The sequence below is a fragment of the Eubalaena glacialis genome, chromosome 2 (genome assembly GCF_028564815.1).
Source record: "Eubalaena glacialis isolate mEubGla1 chromosome 2, mEubGla1.1.hap2.+ XY, whole genome shotgun sequence".
Classification (NCBI taxonomy): Eukaryota; Metazoa; Chordata; class Mammalia; order Artiodactyla; family Balaenidae; genus Eubalaena; species Eubalaena glacialis.
In genome coordinates this window covers 69,642,292-69,668,054 of record NC_083717.1, presented here as the reverse complement: position 1 = coordinate 69,668,054, position 25,763 = coordinate 69,642,292, and the positions used below count along the sequence as shown (strand labels likewise).

Below are 25,763 nucleotides of genomic sequence, written 5' to 3'. Positions count from 1 at the left end.
ATTTCTTTTTAACTCTTATGTAGTTTTGATAGTCTTTTTTTTTTTCCCCTTTTCTTAAATTGGGTAGGGTTAAAGAAAACTTTAAGAATTGTCATGGTTTATCTTTCCATTTATTAATGTCTCCTCCTCTTTTCCTGTTATGGTTTTATAGTTTCTTTTGAATAACTCTCTTGTGTCCTAAGTTAATGTTTCAAATACCTAACGTTTTGATGCTGTTGTGATTGAACATTTTTAAATTTGTGTTTTCCATCTTGACTGTGGTTTGATTTGTATGAATTGTTTATATCCTGCAGCTTTTTAAAATTCACCTATTATATCTAGTAATTTTTTTTTTTTTTTTGGCTGCACTGTGCGGCATGCGGGGTCTTAGTTCCCCGACCAGGGATGGAACCCATGCCCCCTGCAGTGGAAACACAGAGTCTTAACCACTGGACCGCCAGGGAAGTCCCATATATCTAGTAATTTTTTGATTGAATATCAGTATTTCTAGATTTACTAGTGTCATCTGCAAAACATAACTTAATTCTTCTCTCTCAATACCATTTCTATTTTATAGCCATCTCAGCTTGCATTGCTCTCAATAGCAGTTCTCATGTCCCAGGGGACCACTTTTAAGTATAATGAGGCTTCCCAGGGACCTTCTGGGCCAGGGGCTTTTCTGCTCTCTCCAAGGAGTCATGAAAATAGGAAGCAGCCGCCCAGCTTTATAGAAGCACAGCCTGTTAGGGCTGGATGGGACCTTACAGGTCCTCCAGCCCTCTGACTCCTTTTGCAAGATGAGGAAACCAGACCGGAGGTGGGGGGGGGAGCAGCGGGGAGAACTTGCTGGGAGTTCACACAGCTGGAGTGGAAGAAGGTGCTTGAACTTTTATCCCAACTCAGACATATTTTCACTTGGGACGCTTACTTGGTTTGAAAATTTTCCAAGTTTACCCAACACTGAATTTTGGTAACTTTACCCAGTATTCTTAAAAAATTTTAAAAACCTCTTTTCAAGTAATAATCTGAAACACTGGAAAAGGCTATCCCTCTATATCACCACTCTCCTAAGGTGTTTGAGGGAAAAGGGAATGAGGAAATGGGGGAAGGAAAGGGTATTTTATTTTAGTCCAGGATCCTTAGTAGGAAGGCCTATTTTTAAGCTTCATAATGTCAGTTTTTAAAGCAGTGGTTTTCAAAATAACCACAGACAAAAGTCCCTGTGAAATGATCACCTTTCTAGACTTGACCTATTTTGAGTTTACCTGTTACCAAGAAAGGTTCAGAATTTCAGATGCTCTTAAGTGCATTTACTTTTCAGAAAAAGTGGAACAGTTGAGTTGAGTGAATGATCCACATGAGTTCCAGATTCCAGTCAAATCTTGAAATTTGGGGAGTTGTGAGGAGAAGACAAGACTAATCAATCACATTGTCGTACTTACAGGTTGTCTGGATCCAGGTTCATTACGTTTCTTTATTGAGTTATAACTTACATATCCAGGTTATTTTTTAAAAATTAGATTAGACCCTCACCACGTTTGAGAGTTCAGAGTCGAAATTATTTGCCCTGTTTGATTTCATATCATCCTTCAGTAAATAATCCTTCAAGAATGTCCTTGTTGGGGGAGGCCTCAGAAGTTAGCAGGAATTCCAAGCTAACTGTAAACCTTTTGTCTAATGGCTTACTCAAATCCAGATCGAAATCCTACCAAAATGCTAGCCTGTATTTCAGCTCTTCTCTCTCTCTCTCTCTCTGAGTCTGTGGAATGCTAGAAAAACAAGAATAAGAGGGTAGTTTAACATCCCAATAATTATTAACAATAGAAAATATATCCTGCTTATCTTAGGCATCCATTTGTGTCCACTGATAAAACTTGGACATTGGAGCCACGGAAAAGTTCTATTCACCAAAGGAAGGACCAGCGGAACATTTGGACCAGGTTCATAGCACATTATATTAGTTTAGATAGTGCAACACTTTTATTATTTTACTAAAACACTCCTTTAAAATATAGTCTTTTGCCTTGTTTTATTTTGGTAATTAAACTAACGCTGGGTTAGCCATAAATGTAGCTTGCTGCATTTTTATTTCTGAGTATTCTAAATCACTGAGCAATTATTTTAAAAAAGTCTTAAAGCATTTACAAATAAAAGGCTATAAAATATTGACTAGGGGAAGTCAAGGGGAGAGTTAGTGAGGAAAGTACCAGAAACCACTAACAGGTGTTTTGGCTGCACTGAACAAAGTTTCAGCTTGATAGGCAATCAGGGGGAAGGGTTTTGTGAATTCCTGAAATGTGAGGTGGTGTGTGAGGTGGAGGGGACACAGGGTAAGCGGAAATCAGCAGTTCCGGAGGCACAGAGGACTTGGGTACTGGAGGCGCGCCTCTAGCTGAGGATCTGGAACAATTCCTGAGCAAGTGGTTTTCTTGAAAGACAAGCGCTTCATCTGTAGGACCCAGGCGTGGGGTAATAAAGTATGGGTCCTAGATCAGGAAGGAACAATAGGATGAAGGCAAAAGACATGAAACTTATCCCTGAAGGACATCATAACTGGAAAAATTACCGTTTATTGAGGGCGTATCTGATCTATTTTCATCCATTGTCTTGAATTTGCACTAAAAATCTGCGAGAAAGTTCATAATATTCTATTGTACAGATAAGGAAAATGAAGTTTAGGGAAGTTAAGTAATTTGCACAAGGTTGCATAACTAGTAAGTGGTGGAACTAAGTTTAGAACCCAGGTCTGTCCTTCTCTAACACCCATGCTTTTCCCACATAGCCCTCCAAAGATTGCATAAAATGCTGAAGGTCTTCTTAGAGCTACACTCACCAGAACTATAGCCACTAGCCATATGTAGCTATTTAAATTTTAATGAATTAAAATTAAATAAAGTTAAGAATCAGTTCCTCATTTACACTAGCCACACTTTGAGGATTCAGTGGCCATGTGTGGCTAGTGTTTACTGTATTGGACAGAGCAGATTACAGCATTTTCATCATTGCAGAAAATTCTATTAGCATCTAGAAGTCATCCAGTTTTACTCTTTTATTATTTTTGCCCCTTTATTTTGCAAAGGAGAATATGAAGGACAAAGGAAGGAAGTAGCTTGTTCAGTGTCATACATTTAATTAATCCAGGCCTTTGGACTTGTTGCGTGGTGGCTTTTCCTATGTTCCACCCTGTTCCTTAAAAAAAATTAGCAGAATAGAGATGTGCAAAAGGAGTGACTCTTACTCTCTGAGCTTTGCCTGGCCTTCAAACTAGATTCTTCCTCCCAAAGTACAGTCCTGAGTTTTCCCAATTTCAAAGGGCATGTTATGATTAGTTTCCGCCAGGGAAATGAAGGATGTTTGTTGGAAAGGAATTCCATGCTTAATGTATGAAATAGCACTTTGATTCCCCTGGTTCTTTCTCTGCCTTCCTACCAAGAACTTTGTAATTGAACTTGCAGCTGCCAACCATTTGTCTTCCAAACAAGGCCAACTTCAAAACAGTTCAAATGACAGAGGTATATATACTTTGAATGCCAGCAGCTGCTTGTTATTTGCTGTTTATTCCAATGACATTTGTGTTAGGGTCAAATAGATTTAGATTATGACCAGAATTACAACCATAGATTTCTAACTTGTATGTTTAGAAGATTAAGATGTATTAACATTCATTTAACTGATATTTAGTACATATCTAATATATACCAGGCACTGGGCTGAGAGATGGACAAAAAGAAGTTTTGCTGAAAATTGGAAAAGATGCCAGTGTTATTATGACTGAGTTGAATGCATTTTAAATTTTCTGAGTTTTATTGTCAGTATTTGCTATCCACATATCTACTACTTAGTCCTAAAATTCAGTAAAAGCTCCAGTTTGGATCATAGCTTTGAAGTAAAGTGAAGAATCACATGGGAATGTCCTTTTAGTGGATGCTATTAAAGACATTTAAATTATACACTCCGGTGTTTAAATGATAGTCCAAAGTGTATGTGTGTGTGCTTGGGGGATGGGCATGTGGGAACAAAACCAAGGCATTGTGCTGGGGTAATATTTTTAGGAAGCCTAAATGTGATGTTTGATTTCAGTCTGACTCATGGCTTAGAAAGTTGTCTTTCAGAAACTGAGAAATGAAAGTTTTGGGCTTTTTCCTATAGAAGTGTTAAAGTCACGTGCATGAGTATGCTCAGAGAGATTAAAAGCAAATCTGAATGTTGGCAAGGTGTGCAGGAGAGTGCCTGTCTTCCCTGAGAGTGCAAAGGTAGAGGCAGTGAGGACTTTAAAGATGGTGGGGACAGCTGGAAGGGATCCCAGCGGGCTTTGACATCTGGTCTTTCTGTCTGAGATCATAGGGGCAGGCGGGCGGGGGAGGCAGAGCACCCAGAGGTCTTCCTGTATTGTTTTTTAGAGTAGGGTCTAATTTCTAGAAAGTTTTCATATCCTTGAGTCTGTCTCCACATCTGTAAAATGGGCACAACAACCCCTACCCAGCAGAAAGGATTCATATGTGTGTGTAAACTGCTTTTGATGATTAACTGGACTCATGACAAGGGCAGGACTAGATTCCCAGCCCAGGGTGCCTTATTTTCTATCAGGCGAGAAGGAGAGAAAATTCCCACCTCCCAAAGAACTTCCAGTGATGAGGCTCTTCAGCTGTTCTTTATCCACACAGACTTAGAATAGAGACAACGCCGGGCATACTTGCAATTTCTGGGGATGTGCAGGAAGCAAAAGAATTATTTTCAGTGAAACAGGAGGCTGCAAAAGGTGCCTAGGAAACAACTGCCGCAGTACAGCCTAATATAGACTCCTCCCAGCTTCTGTAGGCCGCCATCTGCCTGGCAGGCACCACCCAGGAAGCTCAGCCTTCTTCTCCAAGAGTTTAAAGAGGATTTCCTGGGCTGCATGCGTGTGTGTGTGTGTGTGTGTGTGTGTGTAGGAATAGGGAGGGGTAGTCACTGACATAAAGGGAAGGTAACACTCCCTTCCTGTGGCACAAGCCAGATGTTGAGGGTCAGTTCCAGGTAGATCTAGGATTCAACTTCTCCTTCATATTTCTTCCAAACATCTTCCTCATTGGGCCCTGGCCTCTGCTCAGACTGTGTCTTCTACTGGGGATTCCCTTCTCCACCTTCAGTGCATGATGAAATCCTAATCTTGTTCAATTTATAGGTCAGCTCTTCTGTAAATCCATCACAGACTTGTCTTCCACCCCACTCCAGGTAGCAGTCATCCACTCCACCTTCCAGAGCACTCTGTACATATCCCGTCACGTGTTAGTTGTTTGCATATCTCTGTCCAGTTGGACTGGACTCGAGGAAGCCTGGGACCGGGTCCTATTCATCATTATCTCCAGTGCACATCATGTTCCCTAGCATCTGGTTTGGTAAAATTTTGTTGAACGACTTAAGCCTTGAGACGGCAGAGGGCAGAAGATGCTCCTCTCCCAAGGTCGAGACTCTGCTGATCCCTGCGAAGTCTGACTTTGACTTAATGAGTGGTTGACTCTTTTCAGTTTATAATATCTTGGCACAAGAGGGTCACAGTGTTGGTGGTAATCATAGCATTTGTTCTGCGAGGCTCTGTGTACTCTTTATTGTTTTTACATCTATTTATTTCCTCATTCAACACATGAGGCAGGCGGGATGTGTGTTATCTCTACCCAGTAGATGAGGAAACTGATCCTGGTTAAGGGCCGTGTGTGTCACCCAGGCAGTTAAGTGCCTGTAGTCCTTTGTACTGCCTTTTCAGTCAATAGTCCCTTCTTAGCCCAGTGGGGAAACTGGCGGTGACATTCTGTGGTGTTCCCTCAGCCCCATGCCTGGCACAGAGGAAGGCTCAGGGGATGTTTGGGGCCGGATGTATTGGCAACCCTCTTTTGCATGCTGAGCTGAACACTTATCCCCAGCAACTGCTGGGCTCTTTGATGGATATGTGACATTGGTGACTGAATATACACGGCACCTGTGGCTTTTCACACTCTCCCCCCACGCCTCTCCAGGGATTGGGATAGGACAGATGGCCACAGACACAAGATTCTCAGCTCTGCATCCTCTCTGCAAATCACATTTGGGGAAAAGTTAAGTTTGTGCAGTAATACAATTTCAGTAACATGGTTTCATACTGCTGGTAAGTACTTTAACACTCTGGATAAATCACACTTCAGCAGAACTCATTTGGGAAGAGTTTAATTTCACTGTAGGTGGCTGTGATTCCCACCCACCAGCCCTCCCGCCCCCCCCTAATAAATCTAGGCTGATAAGGTGAACGCAGCACTAGGCCAGGCTATTTCCAGACCCAGGATAGCATTATGTTATATTAATCATCCTTTTCACCACCAACACCTTTCATTCCTTCTCCCCCAAGCACAGCCACCTGTCTGTCCTTATATGTTAAATGTGGAAAAGATTTTGATAGTTCAGTCTCCTGGATGTGTTGTGAAGAGATTGAGGTCCAGAGAGGCTGGGAAGCTTACTTGGTGTTGTACAGCTGGCGAAGACCTGAATCGAGATCCGAGGCCCCTGACTACTCTTGAGAGTGGGGCTGTTTTCTGCCCTGTCCCAATGCCTGCGCTTCGATCTGTCTTACAAGTAGGGCAGAGTCTGTATGTTCAGTTTAAAATGAATAAAGGTGATCAGTTGCTCATTGTTAAAGGCCCCCAGCACAGAGTGAGTTCATTTCTTGTTGACTCTCACAGCCTCTCTTGACATATCTTTGGTAACGGCAACTAAAGTCTTGACAGATTTCTGTAGAGTCAGTGCAGCCTAGGGGTAACCCTGTGTGGTTTTGACTAATAGGATTTAACTTTCAGGAAAAAAAGAAAAAGAGGGAAGGATGATAAGTATATGTGGAGGGAGAGAAAAAACTATTGTTAATTTTTCTCTTCATGGTATACCTTTTGGCTCTTTGGCTCTAGAAATCATCTGATTTTTATGTTTCAAATATGGTGAATAGATACATAATCCAAAGTCAAGTGTTCAGACTGCTGAAGATTAGTAAAATGTAACAGTAGGTCCAAGTCTGGAGCGTGAAAAAAATAATACTCCTCATTTGTCATAGAAGCTTCAGTGTTCTACATCTCCTGCCAAGCGGACTTGGGGATGCTTGGGCGCTCAGCAATTGGTGTGCCGTCAACTGGTCTCTGGTCCTCCCTTGTTAGGGGTGGGCCTATTGTCTGAGTGGCTATTTTTGGGAGGGACACACATGCCTGGCCAGCCAGAGGGGCCAGTTGACCTGCACTGGATGATGTGTCTAGCAGGAAGCCCAGCTGTAACAGCAGAAGATAACAGTTCTCTGCATAGGATTCACTTGTAGTAGGTGGTCAGTGTTTATTGATTTCTTGATTTAAAAATATATCTGTATCTTCCTCTATTTTCTTTACTACGAAGATCTCAAGTCTCTTTAATTTAGGGGAAGAAAGGAGCTATTGAACCCTGCTCCTCTTTTGATACCATGACGCACTCTCCCACAGATACAAACTCTGTTCTGGCTCTTAGTGGGTGCTCCTTGCTCGCAAGAGTGTGATCTGCAGAGGCAGACAGCTGAGGTTGGAGTCCTGGCTCCACCCCTAAATTGTTGTGCCGATTGGGCTCATTACTTAACCTCTCTCACCCAATTTTATTGCCAATGTTTGGGAGGCTACCCCTCCTTGAAGGCTGAAGTCAGATATTATTTCGACCGTGAAAGTTTGCATGGTCTCCCTTGGAAAAGCTCCAGTGGGACTGTCCATGAACTACTCAGGAGACAAACCACTTGGGGGTGTGTGTATGTGTGGTGATCTTCACACATATCTGTTGTGTTTTAACACCTGCACTGTGAGCTCCTGGAGATCAGGAGTTCAGTCTTTTTTTTTTTTTAATAAATTTATTTATTTATTTATTTATTTATTTTTGGCTGTTCGTTTTTGGTCTTCGTTTCTGTGCGAGGGCTTTCTCTAGTTGCGGCGAGCGGGGGCCACTCTTCATCACGGTGCGCGGGCCTCTCACTATCGCGGCCTCTCTTGTTGCGGAGCACAGGCTCCAGACGCGCAGGCTCAGTAATTGCGGCTCACGGGCCTAGTTGCTCCGCGGCATGTGGGATCTTCCCAGACCAGGGCTCGAACCCGTGTCCCCTGCGTTAGCAGGCAGACTCCCAACCACTGTGCCACCAGGGAAGCCCAGGAGTTCAGTCTTGATGCCCCATCTTTAGCCCAGGCCTGGTGCGTAGTAGGTAGTCTCTAAACATGGAATGAATGAATGTCGGTGTTAGCTTACAGAGCTCATGTGGGACAGGAGATTGGCTCCACTGGGCTTTCACTGATATCAAATGCAGTGTTATGTGCATTGAGTTTCTTGATACCTGTGCTTGAATCATTTCTACTTTTTGTCCTTTTTAACTGATTAAGCAAAGCTGGGCTAGTTGGAGCCCCCAGATAGGACCAAGAGATGTGGCCTCTGCCTGACTCTGTTGTAGGTAAAGTGCTTAATTCCAAGCCAGCACAAAGAAAGTTGGGAGTATTAATTATCTGATCAAATAGAGTCTAGTTACTAGACTGTAAATGATGATGGTGGGCAGGGATGTCATAAATGTCCTAGGGTCTGGGGGCCTGAAGGAGTTAAAGCTCCTCTCAGAATAGCCCAGGCAGCTCCTAGGAAGTAGCTTCTGAGGCAGGATGTGGCAAACCACTGAGTAAATGAGAGCCATTCTCCTTTGGAATAAAAGGAAGTGGGTGGGGAGAAGTGAAGAGGAAGAGCCTGGTGGACAAATCTTTTTTATCTTCTGCTGTAAGAACATGCTTCTCTTTTGAATGCCAGGCAGAGCCTGCAGAATTTTAACCTAAAGTGACCAAGGTCCAAAGAATGCTTAACAAGGCTGGTTTTGCAGTTGTCTTGTTTTTCTCCACAGCTAATAACTCAAGTTTAATGTGCAGTGGAGTACTATCTTAGTAGATTTTGTTTTCTAATCTTAGTCATTGGTGTATTCTTAAATGCTCTTTGAGGATTCACAATTAATGTGAGGTGTCATCCACAGTCACACTCCTTTTTAACCAAGAATAAGTTAGAAGAAAGGTATTTTTGTTTGTTTGTTTTAGAAAAAGTGTCTTGTTAACGTGTTCAGCTATTTGTTTCAGAACACACGCTCACTGTTCATAACAGTCTTTTGTAACACAGGACAAGAGGATGCTTCCATTTAATGCAGGTGAGAGATCTTGTTCAAGGATGGAGGGCTCCAGACCCGGGTTAATTCCACAATCTTGGTATCTTTTGTTAAGAGCATAGTTATAGATTGGAGGCAAATTATTGACAGCGGGTGCAATTTTGCAAATAAAAATAGCCCTCAGGAATTCAGTAATGCGTATATGAAATGAAATAGGTGAACTGAATTTGTTGAGTTTCAAGCATCACTGGAAAAGCAACCATCATTTATAAATGTATTGCATAGATAGCAATAATGTAAATCAGTGTTGGGTTCAGGAATTGGCTCCAGGACTGTAGTTTGTTATGAGAGAAACACTTCTGTCCTTACAATGAGCTGGTATGCATGATGGACTGGATTTGACTTTACTGTCAAAGGCTTCTATGAGCTGGTCTTTGGACCAGGTAATGAGAGGTTAATTATCTAAAAGGGAACTCCCCGGTGGACTTTCAAGGACCTGGAAAGCTGAACTCAGCAGTTTTTAGATTTCAGATTTCTACACACTCTTTCTCTCAAAGAAACCAATATCTCCTGAGTTGTGCAGCTCTTGACTCTTATTTCTATGAAGGTTCCAAACTAGAATTTTTTTAAAATTGAAATACAGTTGATTTACAATAGTGTTAGTTTCAGGTGTATAGTGTAGTGATTTGGTTTTTTGGCAATTATACTCCATTATAGGTTATTACAAGATATTGAGTATAATTCCCAGTGCTATACAGTAAATCCTTGTTGCTTATCTGTTTTAGGTATCGTAGTTTGTATCTGTTAATCCCTTATTCCTGATTTGTCCCCTCCCTCCCCTTTGGTCACCATAAATTTGTTTTCTATGTCTGTGAATTTGTTTCTGTTTTGTATATAGATTCATTTGTATTATTTTTTAGATTTCACACATAAGTGATATCATATAGTATTTGTCTTTCTCTGTCTGACTTATTTCACTAAGCTTTATATTCTCTAGGTCCATCCACGTTGCTGCAAATGGCAATATTTCGTTGTTTTTTATGGCTAATATTCTACTGTATACACGTACCACATCTTCTTAAGCCAGTCGTCTGTTGGTGGGCAGTTGGGTTGTTTCCATGTCTTGGCTATTGTAAAGAGTGCTTCTGTGAACATTGGGGTGCATGTATATTTTCAAATTAGAGTTTTCTTTTTTCTGGATATATACCCAGGAGTGTAATTGCTGGATCATATGGTAGCTGTATTTTTCATTTTTTTAAGGAACCTCCATACTGTTTTCCATAGTGGCTGCACCAATTTACAGTCCCACCAACAGTGGGATGGAGCCTGGATGGAGTGTTTTTCCTTCTGCTGCAACAACTGATATCTTTCAGGTCTAAACGTGGACATTACATTTTCTGACCTTCACTTTCCCTTCCTCATCTTAGATGGAGTTGTCTTTTTTCTGTTCCCATACCCCACTGTGCCCACCTCACTTTCAGCATTATGGTCTCCTTTACCCCGTAGCTGTTGCTGTACTTGTTAGTACCATTCCCTGTTTTTGGCTTGCACTGTGATATCTCTCTCTGTCTCTCTCTCTATCATCTCTACATCTCTGTCTCCCTGTCTCTTACACACACACACACACACACAGACACCACACACTGCCTGGTGAGGGCAGGGACCTTGTCTTCCTCCTCTGTACCTCCCTAGCCTCTAGCGTAGATGGTGCCTGTCACACCGTGGATGCTCCATAATGAATATGAATTGCATTTTCACATCTGTAGACATCACAGCTATAAGCTAGATGTCTACTCCAGTTCCTTATCCTCTGCACTCCTCTAGATTAGAGCAGTCTTGGAGACTTACATTCTCATGGTCACTTCTGCTTCTTTGGGACTCACATTTCCCTTCCTGTGATTTTCTCTTCTTTTTGCTCTGTGTTGAACAAACTTGGAATTTGGCGCCCTTTCTCTGGTTTCCGTCAACAACAGTAAGAACAAAATATACACAAAGCTATTTGTGTGCATGGCAGATTGGACTGAAGGTCTGGGGTGGGGAAGATGTATTATAGCAATAAAGACAACTTAAAATCTAGTGGTGGGCTTCCCTGGTGGCGCAGTGGTTGAGAATCTGCCTGCCAATGCAGGGGACACGGGTTTGAGCCCTGGTCTGGGAAGATCCCACATGCCGCGGAGCAACTAAGCCCGTGAGCCACAACTACTGAGCCTGCGCGTCTGGAGCCTGTGCTCGGCAACAAGAGAGGTCGCAATAGTGAGAGGCCCGCGCACCACGATGAAGAGTGGCCCCCGCTCGCCGCAACTAGAGAAAGCCCTCGCACATAAACGAAGACCCAACACAGCCAAAAACAAATAAATAAAAAAAAAAAAAAAAAAAAAAAATCTAGTGGTATTAGGTATCTTTGGGCATTTTAAATGACCTTTGCCACTCTGCCATGGTGCATCCTTTTCTTCCTTTCTTGCTGCTTCACAGCCACTCCCAAAAGAAGTCTCTCCCATTTTATTCTGCAACGTAATTCAGCTCTCCAGCTCCACCCCTGCGTGCTGTTCAGGCCTGCTTCTGCCTGTGCCAAGGCTCAGGAGCAGGCCCTTTTAAACTATGGGCTAGCCTTCTGGTCCTCTGGTATCCTCTGCTCCGAGGGTGTTTGTTAGCACAAACACTTATTTCCCCGCCCTCCACCTTCTTTTATAAGACGGAAGCAAGCACTATCAGTTTTAGTTTTAATTAAATTTCATTCTCTCTGGTCCATGATGTTACTTCTACCAGCTACGTTTTGACCCCACGAGGCCAACTGCTCTTAATTGGAGAGCCTGACTAGTAGTTTTCCACACTCTAGTTTAAGAAGTTGAGCGCCTAAGTGAGCACTTGGTTGGACTTCTAGCCCTGATCCTGATCTCAGGATTCCCTGAGAGTTGCTAGAAAGTCACCTAGGGAGTGGGATTTTCCCCAGAGGTGATGGGTGCTCAGAGGAGAGGTTTGCTGACCTCTCTTGTGTGTGCTTTGGGCAAGGAGAAGGGCCTAGCTGTAACAAACATGTTGGTCGTGTATTTAAGGAGGGAAACAGGTCTGGAGAATTGAAAATTTCTCAGCACGGACTAGCGCTGGAGACATGTTTTGAGTGCTGTGTTTCTTCTGACTACATCTTACTGCTCTTAGTTGTGCTTCTGGGCACTAGCTGTTGGTCTTTTTGCCCTGGGGACTCAGCTGTCCTCATGGTTCTGGGTAAGACTGTGGTCACGTTGGGTCCTTTCTTCCTGAAGAGCAAGCTGCACCTCTCATTCACAGAGCAGCATGGACCATTATTACACAGGGAGTTTCTAAAAGGTCTTTCTCTAGAGCAGGGAATGGGTAGGGTCAAATACATCATCTTAATAAGGCCACAGTACACCAGCTTGTCCTTTCAGGAACAGTCAGCTACTCCCATTCTGTGGCCACCCCCAGACCCAGCGCTGCCTTTGTTTTTCTGATGGTGACCACACGTTTATTGAATTTTCTACCTGGGTTATCTTTGGTGCTTTCTTCCTTTCAGCACTTCCTGCCCCGTCCCTGCCAGCTCTCTTATGCCACCAGACTGTTTACTGCTTGTCCCGTGTACTTCACCTGGGCAGTGTCCTATCGCTTCCCTTCCCTCCCCAATCAGAATGTATCAGCCGGGCTTCCCTGGTGGTGCAGTGGTTAAGAATCTGCCTGCCAGTGCAGGGGACGCGGGTTCGAGCCCTGGTCCGGGAAGATCCCACATGCTGCGGAGCAACTGAGCCCATGCGCCACAACTACTGAGCCTGCGCTCTAGAGCCCGCGAGCCGCAACTGCTGAAGCCCGCGCACCTGGAGTCCGTGCTCTGCAACAAGAGACGCCGCTGCAATGAGAAACCCGCGCACCGCAACGAAGAGTAGCCCCCGCTCGCTGCAACTAGAGAAAGCCCGAGCGCAGCAACAAAGACCCAACGCAGCCAAAAATAAATAAATAAAAATAAATAAATTTATTAAAAAAAAAAAAAGTATCAGCCTTGGATGTTCCTCTGCAAGAATTTCCTTTTTGGGTAGACTTAATTTGTTGTCCTCTCAGGGATTTTACCTTTTAGCAGAACACAGTTCTTACCTCAAAGGAATAGGTCACTAATGGGTAAATACCTGGTGTTAGGGATGAGCTAAGTGGGAGATTTGTTTGAAGGACATGAGCTCTTCAGCTGGTATGGAGAAAAGATCAAACTTTGGAATTCCAACTCTAGCCTTGGGTAAGTTACTTAACTACACCTGGCCTCCATTTCCATATCTGTAAAATGGGAACAACATGTCTATTTTTTGCTGTTGTTGTTTTTAAACTATTTATTTATTTATTTGGCTGCATTGGGTCTTAGTTGCAGCACGTGGGATCTTAGTTGTGGCATGCGGGATCTTTCCTTGTGGTGTGCCGGCTTCTCTCTAGTTGTGTCATGCGGCATAGGCTCAGTAGTTGCAGTGCGCGGGCTCTCTAGTTGTGGCACATGAGGGTTGAGTTGCCCTGTGGAATGTGGGATCTTAGTTCCCCGACCAGGGATTGAACCCACGTCCCCTGCATTGGAAGGCGGATTCTTAACCACTGGACCACCAGGGAATCCCAACATATCTATTTTTAAATGTTGTGAGGAATAATTGAGTTAATGAGTGTACCATGGCTAGCATTTAGGAAGCTCATCTTTTAACTGCATCTAAATTTTCATTCTTTATCAGACTGTTATATCCCTCTTTTGTCCCTATTAAGTAAAGGTGATGCATCACTTTTTGTCCTCTGTCTTATCTTTTTTTCTCTCTCTCCAAACTCCATCACTTTTTCCTTTCCTTTTTGTGCTTCTACAGAAGTCTGGTCCTTCAGGAATTAATTCACATGTGGCTAATATGAAACAAGTTTTGCCCACTGGGGCAGAAGGAACATAGGCTGTCAGTTCTTTCAAGCAACAATATGACACCCCCTCTCTGATTCAGGATGTTGTTCAGTATTTAAGAAGAGTCTATGTGAGTGGGTGGTCCTGTCACTCCAGAGGTTCCTGTGTGTGTGTGTGTGTGTGTGTGTGTGTGTGTGTGTGTGTATGCATGTGTTTTTCAGCGTGTCTGTCTGCGGAAACGTGCCGTGGGAAAGTAATTTATATGATTTCAGAAGGCAGTTTGATTCCAAGGACTAAGTGGGGTTTTTTTGTTTTGTTTTCTTAAAGGATAGGAATACAGGATTCTTATCTCTTTTTAATTGAACTCATCCTCTCCACTTTTCATTTGTTTATTGGCTTGGAAGCTAGTTGATTTAAAGTGAAATTAAAGGTAAACATCTGTCCCAACTCTCATTTTCTGATTTTTTTACTTTTTTTTTTTTAAATTTGGCCGAGCTGGCTTGTGGGATCTTAGTTCCCTGACCAGGGATTGGACCAGCACCCTTGGCAGTGAAAGCGTGGAGTCCTAACCACTGGACTGCCAGGGAATTTCCTGATTTTTTTACTTTTAAGTTTTATTCCCCCAATACTCTTTGCTTATAATATTCTTACTCCCAGTTCTATACCACTGTCTACATTGTAGACCCTATTGGAATGCCCTTTCTCCTTTTTTGCTATCTAAATTTTATATGTTGTTCTAGACCAATTTAGGTCTCAAAATCCTATAAAATTTACCCTGATTGCTCGACATATCCTGAACTACAGGACACATCTGTGTCCGAAGCCCTTTGTGAGAATTAGGGGAACTGTGGGACAGTCATTGCTCCAGTCTTTTTTGGGAGTAGTGGTGAAACCAATTAAAGACAATAAAGGTAGTATTTAATTACATTGTGCATTTTTTCTAGATTACTTATTTATTGCATGAAAATGCAGGAATCTCATCAGTAAAATTGGGCTAACAGTGGGAATTACGTCATGGTGGTGTTAGGCATTTAGGAGCTCATCCATGTTTAGCAGAATACGTGGCATACAGCAGGTATATAATAAATCAGTAGTAGGTACTATCAAATCAGATCTTATTCTTATTAACCAATAATTACTTGACAACAACATAAAATATTAAATATTTGTTTATCACTTTTGGTGATTCCAGCATTTTTTTTTTTTTTTTACATTGTACTCTCATTTAACCTCTGCAGTCACTTTTATTTACCATCACATCATTGTCTTAAACTGCCCTTAGCTGTATTCCTTTCACTATTTCACTAAGGGCCTTGTAGTGTCAAAATGCATGCATTCTCACAGAAGACCTGGCAAGACGAAACAATTGATTTAGTATCAAAGGAAAAAGCAACGAGGATGGGATAACTGTCAGTGGGGTTTATATGTGGACAAGAAGTAATGACTGGGGTCTCTAACCATACAACACGGGAAGCCAACCACTGTGCTGGCAGATGTCTATGGCCTTGGTACTTAGCTGCAGAGTTCTATCCTTGGAATACTACAGGAAGAATCTGATATTAGGATTAGAGAATTTTAACCCTGAAATGGACTTTAAACACCACTTAGCTTAACTCCCCTATTTTACCTATGAGAAAAATTGAGGGAAAGTGACTTGCACAAGTTCACAGACCAAGTTACCATCAGAGTTGAACCCAGGTCTTCTGACTCCCAAAGCCTTCACACTTATTTCCCAAGCACAGAGTGTCTGGCAGCCACATGCATGTTTTTTTCCTTTCAAGTAGTTTCATGTGCCATTGTGAAAGACCAGCTCTTTGCTGACCCAGAAGCAGCAGATTTCCTGTATATATTTCTGGTCCTAGAAGTGGGTCTGGGGGCTACTTTCAAGAACAATGACTTTGAAGTTTTTCTCATCTACACATCTGTCAGCAAGCTTAGAAGAGTAGGTGCCCAAGATGTGAGCAGCCAGCATCAAGGAAAAAGAAAAAAATACCTCTGCTAAATTCAGTGAAGCACATTATAAAACTATACAAGAGAATGGCTGCACTGAAGCATTGCTTCCCATAGCTGCTTTAGAATATAAGCCCAAAGCTAGGCTCAGCACCAACAAGCAGAGATCTACAAAGGTCTACTATTGCTGGAGGAGGTATAGAAAACTTTGTTCTACCCAAGAACTGCCACAGACATGTGATAGAGTTTGGCTGCCATGGAGAGGAGGGGAAGTATATGCTCACAGGGCTTGCTTAAGACTAACGCTGGACAAGAGAGAATTTCTTTACCCCTACCATAAGCCTAGCACTAAATTAAAGTAATTGCAGTCTACCCCTGAAAGGGGCCAAGAGCATGGAGAAAGACCCCATTCTGTGGCCAGGCATTAAGGACAATTCAAAGCTGAGGGAGGAGTAGGAACACTGAGAAAAAAACCTATGCAGCTCAGGCTTCACTCTAAGCACAAGGTACGACCCATCACTGGAGAAATTTGTAGCCTGTGGTAACATTAACAAGAAAACCCAAACTCAGCTCAACTTTGACTAATAGCCTAACTAACACACACTAACAGGATGACAGAAGAGTATGTCCATTACCAAGTATAAAGATGATTACCTCAGTCTCTGTTCCATCACAATGTCCAGTATTTAATCAAAAATCAAGAGAGAAAAAAACCAACTTATTATCAAGAGAGAAGGTAATCAGCAGAACCAGACTTAGAGATGACCCAGATGTTGGGTTTATCAGTCAGGGGCTTTAAAATAACCATGATCAATATCTTAGAGTTACACAGCATACATGAACAAATGAGGAATTTCAGAGGAGGTGGAAACTAAAAATAGATTCAAGAAGAAATGATAGAAATTTCAAAGAATATGACATCAAAGGTCAGCAGGCTCATCAGCAGACTGGACAGAACTGAGGAAAGAATCAGTGACCTTGAAGACGGGTCAGTAAAAATTATCCAAGCTGAAACACATAGAGGAGAAAAAAGAATGAAAGGAAATCAGAGCACAGCTTCCAAGACTGATTGATCTGACTATCGAGAGATACTGAGATTGAGAGAGAGAGAGGAGACAGACAGACACTGACTGGAACTTTTAAAGGAATTGGCTTATGCGATTGTGGAAGCCTGTTAAGTCAAAAATCTTCAGGTTAGGTTGGCAGGCTGGAGACCCATGGAAGAGGTGCACCTTGAGTCCAAAGACAGTCTGCTGGAAGAATTCCTTCTTCTTCAGGGAGGTCAGTCTTTGTTCCATTTAGGCCTTCAACTGACTGGATGAGGCCCACTCACATTATGGAGGGTAATCTGCTTTACTCAAAGTCCACCAATTTAAGTTTTAATCTCATTCCCCCCCCCGAAAAAAAAAAACCCCAAAACCATTTTCATAGAGACATCCAGAAAAATGTTTGACGAAATATCTTAGGCACTGTGGCCCAGCAGTGTTGACACATGAAATTAACCATCGTATGCCCCCTTCTATTTACCACCCTCCCCCACCAAAGCATGATCACTTTTTTACTTTATTTTTATTTGTTTTTGTTTTTCTTGGATTTTTAAAATATTGAAGTATAGTTGATTTACAATGTTGTGTTAATTTCTGCTATACAGCAGTGATTCAGTTATATACATTCTTTTTCATATTCTTTTCCATTTCGGTTTATCACAGGATATTGAATATAGTTCCCTGTGCTATACAGTAGGACCTTGTTGTTTATCCATTCTGTATGTGATAGTTTGTATCACTTTTTTATTTTATAATAGCCTAGATTAGTTTTGAATTTTATATAGATGGAATGACATCATATGTATTCTTTTGCATCTGGCCTCTTTCACAGAGCTTGTATACATAATCCTAGAATTTTATTGCCTAGTTAGTTAACCAGCCCTTCGCAGAGTGGCCTACAGGATTGAGGTGTGGGAGGGTATAAGCCCCTCTCCACCATGTTGTCTGGGGCTGTCCCTGGTTGGCACACCTACACTCTCTAACACAGATGGGCTAGTTTAGTTGGAGTCTGGAAGTTGGTAAGCTGCACCTTTGGCCCCCTTGCCTTCCTCATTCAGGCCCATTCTCCTTTCCTTTCTTATTACTCTTTGTAACCCCTCCCATCTCCTGCTGTCCGTGGTTTGACTGTGTAGAGACCCCTGATGCCAGTTCTTCTCTTTTCCTCACATTCTCCCCCTCTCCCCTCACCTACCCGGTTGAAGCTCCTCAACCTGAATACACCCTCAGCCTTATTCTGCACCTCCTCAGCTGGCTGTCACATTGACAGACTTCCTTAGAGACATCTAGACAAACTCCCCACCCTACTCCCCATATGCTTTTTTTTATGGGTATGGAAACTAAGGACCAGAAAAGGAGGTAACTCCCAAGATATCTCAGATGGGACTGGTATAGGGTGTAGATCAAAGGGTTGCAGCCTTAGTCTCTGGGTGCTGTTCCCTCTTAGCTTGGGTCTTTCTGCCTTTCCTTCCCTCTTTCTTCCCTGCCCTCTTGCCAGATGCCACAGGGAAGGGAGAACTTCACAGCTCCTTGGGCTCTCAGGTGAGGGGACCCACCTGCACTGGGACCCTTTCTCTCCTTCCAGGACAGTGATTTGTTGTCATCCCTGCTCTTCCCTCTGCGCTTCCTCCCGGGGGAGGTGGGGCCTGCCACCTGTAGCAGCCTTGCTCAGGTTGGTGACAGACAGCTGGCTGGTGTTTGGCATGCATTTGTGGCTCATTTCTGTTTGGTGTGTGGCAGTTTGAAGACCCCATTCCTTGGTCTGGACATCACCTCTCTCCCCCTTCAGTCATTCCTTTAGGTCAGCTTCCCGTGGCAGTGACCATCAGAGTTGGAGGTGGCAGTGTGGCGCCTTGAAAGGAGCTCTATTTCAGGAGTCGGGAGACCTGCCACCAATAAGCGGTGTGACTTTGTCCTTTCTGGACCTCCGTTTCCTCACTTGTAAAATAGGTTGGATAGGGTGGTCTTTAAGGTCCCTCTCTGTGCTACATTTTATACTGCTTCTTGATTTGAGCCATTGAGCCACGAATGAAAGATTCCTGCTGTGGTAGTGTAATTAGGCTTAGCAGATGGGTGAGATGAGAGGGAAGGAGAAGTTCTTGCCCAGGATCATCCTTTCCCCACCCATTTCATTGTGCCTTCCTGGTGTTTTCAGAACACAAATGACAACCTGTGTTTTTCTCCAAGTTCCTTGTTTTTCCTCTGCGTTCCCATTTCAAGCCTATAATCTTGCATCTGGATGAACTTGTGTTTACTGTGAGACAGCCCTGGTGCAGAATTCATGTTCCAGTGTGTCGTTTCCTTTCTGCTGTGGGGAATGTGATGGGGGTCGGAGCCATCACAGCTGGTCCCTGGAGAGGGCTGTGTGTGTCAGAGATGTACTGTGCCGGGCTCCAGTTTCTTTTCTCAATCCCTAGTTCTGATTTTGCTGATTTCAGTTAAAACCAAAGATTGTGAAGGAGGCCGGTTCTTGTCCTCTGAGTGCTGGAGATTTGTGGGGTGGTTGAGGGGTGAGGGGCCGCTCTCTTCCTGTTTCCTTTGCTGGGAGCATTTCACCCGTTGAGGGCACAAGTGAGCCTTGTTGAACACCATCCACTCCCCGGGTGAGAGGAGGCAGTACCGAATACTGATACCTCATTGATTGATTTCTTTTTAATGAGTCATGAAACTCATTTTGATGCCGGAATTTTCCTTTCACCTTCAGATAAAATCTTTTGTCTTTCATTCTCTGAAACACTTTTAGGGGCTTTTAATAATTATTAAGTTACAGGAAAGACAGTAATTTTTGAATCCTGCTGTTGCTGCTGTGGCTCCTCCTCATCCTCCAACCCACTCCCACCTGCCTTAACATTTGTGTAGAAATGTGTCAAAATTCCAGTGTTTCGTCCCATTAGTTTTTTATTTTGATCCTGTCCTGGTGAAGTAAGCATCTTGTTGCCCCATTTTACAGAAGAGAAAACAGATGTGTCAAGTTAAATGACTTGTTCATGGTCACACAACTGGTTGTTTCCCAATTTGGGATAAGAATCCGGGATTCCTGATTACTAATGACTTGTTAACTTGGCAACTCCGTCACCCCCCCCCCCATTAGGAAAGTCTTGCCACCGTAAGTGTCTCTTCTCTCCCTGGCTCCACCCTCTGAAAGCACAAATTAGAAGCCAGTTCCTTAGCTGATGGGGTAGGCGGTTGGACCATGGAGCATAGGAGAGGGGCGGGGAGGAAGGTGGCACAAAGCCCAGACTTAGGGTTTTTTCCCCGAAGGTGGGAGAATTCCTTATTTCTGCAGAGTCAGCATCCCTCCCACCTTCCCACCATCCCAACCCCCCACCACCCCCAAATGGGTGTGGTTTCTTGTGGCCAGTGTTACTTGCAAGGCAGTTGTTCAGATTGATGTACAGGGGAGACAGGATTGCATCTGGGGCAAAGGACTCTTCCTGTAGGTACACCATTTTCATGTCTGATTGAGCCCTGGTGTGTTACGTGCTCCACACTAGGATCTTACCCATGTTTGCAAGTTGCCTCCCTTGGACGTATTGAACTTTTTGAAGAGGTAATATAGCATCATGATTAAGGTTAGAGATTCTCTCTGCCCAGGTTTGAATCCTGGCTCTGCCACTTAGATGTGCGACCTTGGACAAGTTACTTCACCTGTCTGTGCTTGAGTTTGCTGTGTGTTGTAATCGTAAGGTTGTGAATTAAATGCATTAATGCACGTAAAACACTTAAAAAAGTACAGTGTTATAAGGAGAGTGATTGTCCTTTCATCTAGCCCTCCTTCCCTCTCTCCCTCATACACACTCAGTGTGATGTGTGATGTGTGTGTGTGTGTGTGTGTGTGTGTGTTCTTGACAGCAGCTTTTGGAGTCTGCATTTCCAGTCAGACTGCTGAGCCCTCCAGGCAGCTGTAACCTCATCCAAGTTTTAGCTGTGGGGTCTGTCTGTATTTGACATGTGTTTCTAAGTGTTGTCATCAATGGGCTCCTTTGTGGAGACACCGTAGAGAAAGGAAACCAGAGGGCGTGCACTGTGCACTCCCAGCCACACTTGTTCCAGTCCCCACACCTGAGGGACTGTGGGTAGCAGTGAGACTGAGTTGAACCTTTCAGCAGGATGAGAATATTGACCAGCTGTCTTAGCCTGCTCAGGCTACATAACAAAATGCCATAGACTGGGTGGCTTAAACAACAGAAATTAATTTTCTCATAGCTCTGGAGGCTTGAAGTCCAAGATGAGGACTGGTTGGGTTGCCAGCATGGTTGGGTTTGGTGAGGCCTCTCTTCCTGGCTGGCAGGCAGCTGCCTTCTTGCTGTGTCCTCACATGGCCTTTCCTTGGAGTGTGTAGGGGGGAGGCCACCTCTCTTATAAGGCTATCAATCCTATCTGATTAGGACTCTACCCATATGACCTTATTTAACCTTAATTACCTTCTAAAAATCCTATCTCTAAACGTAGTTACATTGGGGGTTAGGGTTTCAACTTACAAAGTTTGGGGGGGACCAGGCACCAGGCTTCTTCCCCCCAGAGTTACCCAGTGAGGAAGGTTGGGAAAGTCAGCCTTGTGTCCTCTTTGGCTCCATGTACTGTGTTATTTGTAAGGCAGTATTGGATCCTCCCATACCCTGGGGAGGCATTGGGTCTCCATCTCCTTGTCTTCTTAAGGTTTGGAGTGTGAATGAAGAGTGGAAGATTATGCTTGCTCCTACCCCCAAGCTCAGAACTGGTGTGTATATTGAGGGAAGGGGGTCACCAACATTCTGATGTGTAATGACTGCCTGTCTTGTCACCTGTGTTGTTTGTTTAGACTAGGGACAAAAGTCAAATGAAACACGGTGGAATCTCTCTTTACCACCCTTCTCTTATCTTAACAAGCTCCCAGGAGTAATGAACACTTCGGTTCTTTATGTAAAACACGCTAGCAGGCTGCTGTCCGCCATACCCACTCACTTCGGCACCCACTGGTTGAATTATGTGCTTACCAAGAGCCGGTTTGTTCCGAAAGTCATTTGTACAGTTATAGCTGGTATTGTAATTAAGTAATGTATGTATTTAAATATCAGAGAAACTGATGAAATACGACTGCAAATGAAGTGGTTTTCTTTCTTTTTTTTCCTCCCACCTATGAATACTAGTTAAAAGCTGTGGAAAGACTCAGTGAGTCCAGGTCACTAAAAAAATTACTGTCAGGAACTTCCCTGGTGGCGCAGTGGTTAAGAATCCACCTGCCAATGCAGGGGACATGGGCTCGATCCCTGGTCCAGGAAGATCCCACATGCCACAGAGCAGCTAAGCCCGTGCGCCACAACTACTGAGCCCGCGTGCCACAACTACTGAAGGCCGTGCGCCTAGAGCCCGTGCTCTGCAACAAGAGAAGCCACCGCAATGAGAAGCCCGTGCACTGCAACGAAGCGTAGCCCCCTCTTGCTGCAGCTAGAGAAAGCCCACGCACAGCAACAAAGACCCAACGCAGCCATAAATAAATAAGTAAATAAATAAATAAATAAGAAATGGTAATTTAAAAAAAAATTACTGTTAAATTAGGCGAGCATTAAAATTGGGGGAAGTCATCAAACTCTTAAAGTTTTATTCTGAGATTACTCTGTCTACATTTTTACGCTAAAGAATCAGTATTTGGAAATTATAGACATTGTATTCTCTTCTGGTTCATGTAAGAAAGATGATGTGGGGCTCTTAAAGAGAGGGCCTCTCCTTGTGTTAGCAGGTGGGTGAATGAATGCACTTTCATATGTTTTGCAAAAATAAAAATTTAGGTGTATCCTTTTTGCTCTATTTTGATTGACCTTGTTCCTGATCTGATCACATTGGAAGGGAGGGTTTCTATTGTGACTCAGTTTAGAGCCTGTTTTGATAATGTGCTTTGGTTTCAATATAGTGGTTTTAGGAAATAGATTTTATTTTGTATATGGTGTTGTTAAAACCAGCACTAGTGGGTCTTTTGATACTGGGGTTTTAAAGCAAATTAAGGTGGCTCACTCTGGATTTTAGTAGATTTAGCAGTTCGTCTCGTAGGCTCAGAGCATATTGAGAGAGAACTAATTCCCCTATTTTACAAATGAGGAGAGCAGGCCTTGAGAGGGGAAGTGTGTCTGTGGTGAGTTGTGTGGGGTGGTGGAGTGCAGGGGGTAGAGCCACAGCAGATGGGACCTTCCCCTGAGCTGCCTCGATCAGTTCTCTCTCTGGCCCCAGAGCTGGAGCTCTCCACAGCAAGGGTGCTCCTCTGGGTGGACTTCTCTGATGACAGTGTTGACCCGTGCTTCCTACTTTGGGACAGGACCAACCTGGAGGCCTTGCAAAAGAAGCTGGAGGAGCTGGAGCTCGATGAACAGCAGCGGAAGCGCCTTGAGGCCTTCCTTACCCAGAAGCAGAAGGTGGGAGAACTGAAGGATGACGACTTTGAGAAGATCAGTGAGCTGGGTGCTGGCAATGGAGGTGTGGTGTTCAAGGTCTCCCACAAGCCGTCCGGTCTGGTTATGGCCAGAAAGGTGAGGCCACTTTAAAAAAAAAAAAAAAGGACTGAATCAAGCTTGCCTTGGTGAACAGGTAATTGGATTACCTTTTAGAAGACCTGGGGGCCTGGAGACAAGGGTGGAAGGAAAACTGACTTTTCATTCAGTACGTTTTTGTGCTGTTTGAATTTTGAACTCATGTTATCTATTAGATTATAGATAAACACACTCATGATGTGTTAGGGTATTTATCCCGTTGCCCAGACTGGAAAATAACAGCAAGTGACCATTTGTTAGTTTTCTGTGTGCTCTGGAAAGAAATCTGAGATGCTCGTTTGCCATTTATCAAGAGCAGAAGCTGCTTTCATTTACCCAGCCCCAGGGACACACAAAAAACACTGATTTCATGTTGTTTCTCCGAGTTCCACCCCTGCCAGTGGTTCCCCTTCATCTCCCTGCAGTATAACATCTCGGCTCCCCAACATGGCATGTGGTCTTTGAGCTGGACTTCCCTTCCTGGTGACCCTGGGTCCTCCTCTTTCTGGACAGCGAGGTTGGACTCTTCCGTGTTTCACAGCACACCATGTTCATTTCTGTCCACATATTTTTGCTCATGCTATTCCTTCCATCTTTTCAAACACTGCCCATCTTCAAGGCCCACCTCCTGTCTAGCCTTCACTAGCTGCTCCCACCCGCGCTGGTAACCACTGCTTCCATGTCCTCTGACACTCATTGTCCATGGCTCTTTTTAGAAGCTCAGCCTTATCCAGTAAACATTTCATGTATCTGTCACCTGTCTCCCCAGCTGAAACAAGGGACAACATTGGGGGTGGGGGGGGCGGGGAACATAAGGTGACCCCTAAGGCCTTGGCTAAATCTCAACCACATCAGACCCCTAAAGTCAAGGGTAAATCTCTAGGGCAGCTTAGATTGTCAGACCCAGTTCCTCATACCTTTCTGGTCCTACAACCCTTGAGTATAAACCAAGTCCTTAAGGCTACTTTCCCCATATCTCCCAGTTTCACAGGTCCTTTTGTTCTTGGGAGGGGTGAGCCCCCTCTTCCTTAGTCTTGCTTGGTTATGTTGGCACTCAGTGTTCTGGTTGGGCAGAAACTTGTTTGTTAAAACTTGCCTGTTTCCTCTCTTCCTACCTTTAAGAGCTTAAGCATTTAAGAAAGCTCGTATCCATCCATCTACCCATCCATCATCCATCCATATATTTTTAAAGCTTCTCTTCCTTCTACCTTTCTTTTCCCAGCTAATTCACCTGGAGATCAAACCTGCAATCCGGAACCAGATCATACGGGAGCTGCAGGTTCTACATGAGTGCAACTCCCCTTACATTGTGGGCTTCTACGGTGCATTCTACAGTGATGGCGAGATCAGTATCTGCATGGAGCACATGGTATGTGGCAACCTGTCAGCCTCTGAAGCAGCGGCCTGGGAAGTGGGTGGCTCTGGTCTAATCTTTGGTCTGGGATGTGACCGGCTGCTTCCTTGTTCCTCCCTGGGTCCAGATCACTGTCTTGGGCATGTGGGAAGCCTGGCTGTAGAAGTTGGAATAGCCAAGAAGATGACAGGCCTCTTTCCTAGGTCCCTGTCTCTTCAAAGAGAGGTGGCAGCAATCAGGTGTCCCTGGTGGTTGTACCAAGAGCACATCTCCCAGTTTTCTTGACCCCAAGATTTTGATGTGGGTAAAATCTGGTTAATATAGTTTAAATCCATTTATTACATGCCATGCTGTGTGCTAGGTACATGTTCTGGGGTTATGAAGATAAGTGAAACAGTCCCTGTTTTCAGAGAGTTTATAACCGGCTTTAAGAGCAGGGTTAGCAAAACTATTACTGATAAGCTAGTATTTATTGGGTGTATATCATATCAAGCACTACCCTAAGCAAATTAATATTTTATTACATTTTTATAACACCTTATTGAGTTAGATACATTATCTGCATTTTACGAATGAGGAAACTGAGGCTCAGAGAAATGGAATAACTTACCCAAGGTCATACAGCTGGTAAGTGGAATTGGTAGAATTTAAACCAAGGCTGTCTGACCCCAGTGTACTTTGTTGAATCTACCGGATAGTGACTGGGGCTCTGTTTCCATCCTTGATGGCCAGAATTTCAAAGAGAGAGGCTGGCTTCACGGTTGCTAATGCTTTTCTGTCCCCAGTAGGCAGCATGGCACAGGGGACTTTGGAATCTGAGATGTTTATTCATATCTCCCTTCTCCACAAAAATCCAAGTGGACACCTTGTCTTGTTTGCCATTGTGTCTCCAAAGCCACAGCAGGTGCTCAGTAATTATTTGTTTACAGATTGTCACCTTCTTGTCATG

General features: G+C 43.7%; 1 protein-coding gene across 1 annotated transcript in view; it reads left to right on the top strand.

The window, feature by feature from the left end:
* MAP2K1 (mitogen-activated protein kinase kinase 1) overlaps positions 1 to 25,763 on the top strand; it is a 79,898-nt gene that overhangs the window by 11,012 nt on the left and 43,123 nt on the right. Inside the window, exons 2-3 of the mRNA XM_061180157.1 lie at positions 23,250 to 23,460; positions 24,683 to 24,829. Of these exons, the coding sequence (XP_061036140.1) occupies positions 23,250 to 23,460; positions 24,683 to 24,829 (358 nt within the window). The remainder of the gene's footprint in view (positions 1 to 23,249; positions 23,461 to 24,682; positions 24,830 to 25,763) is intronic.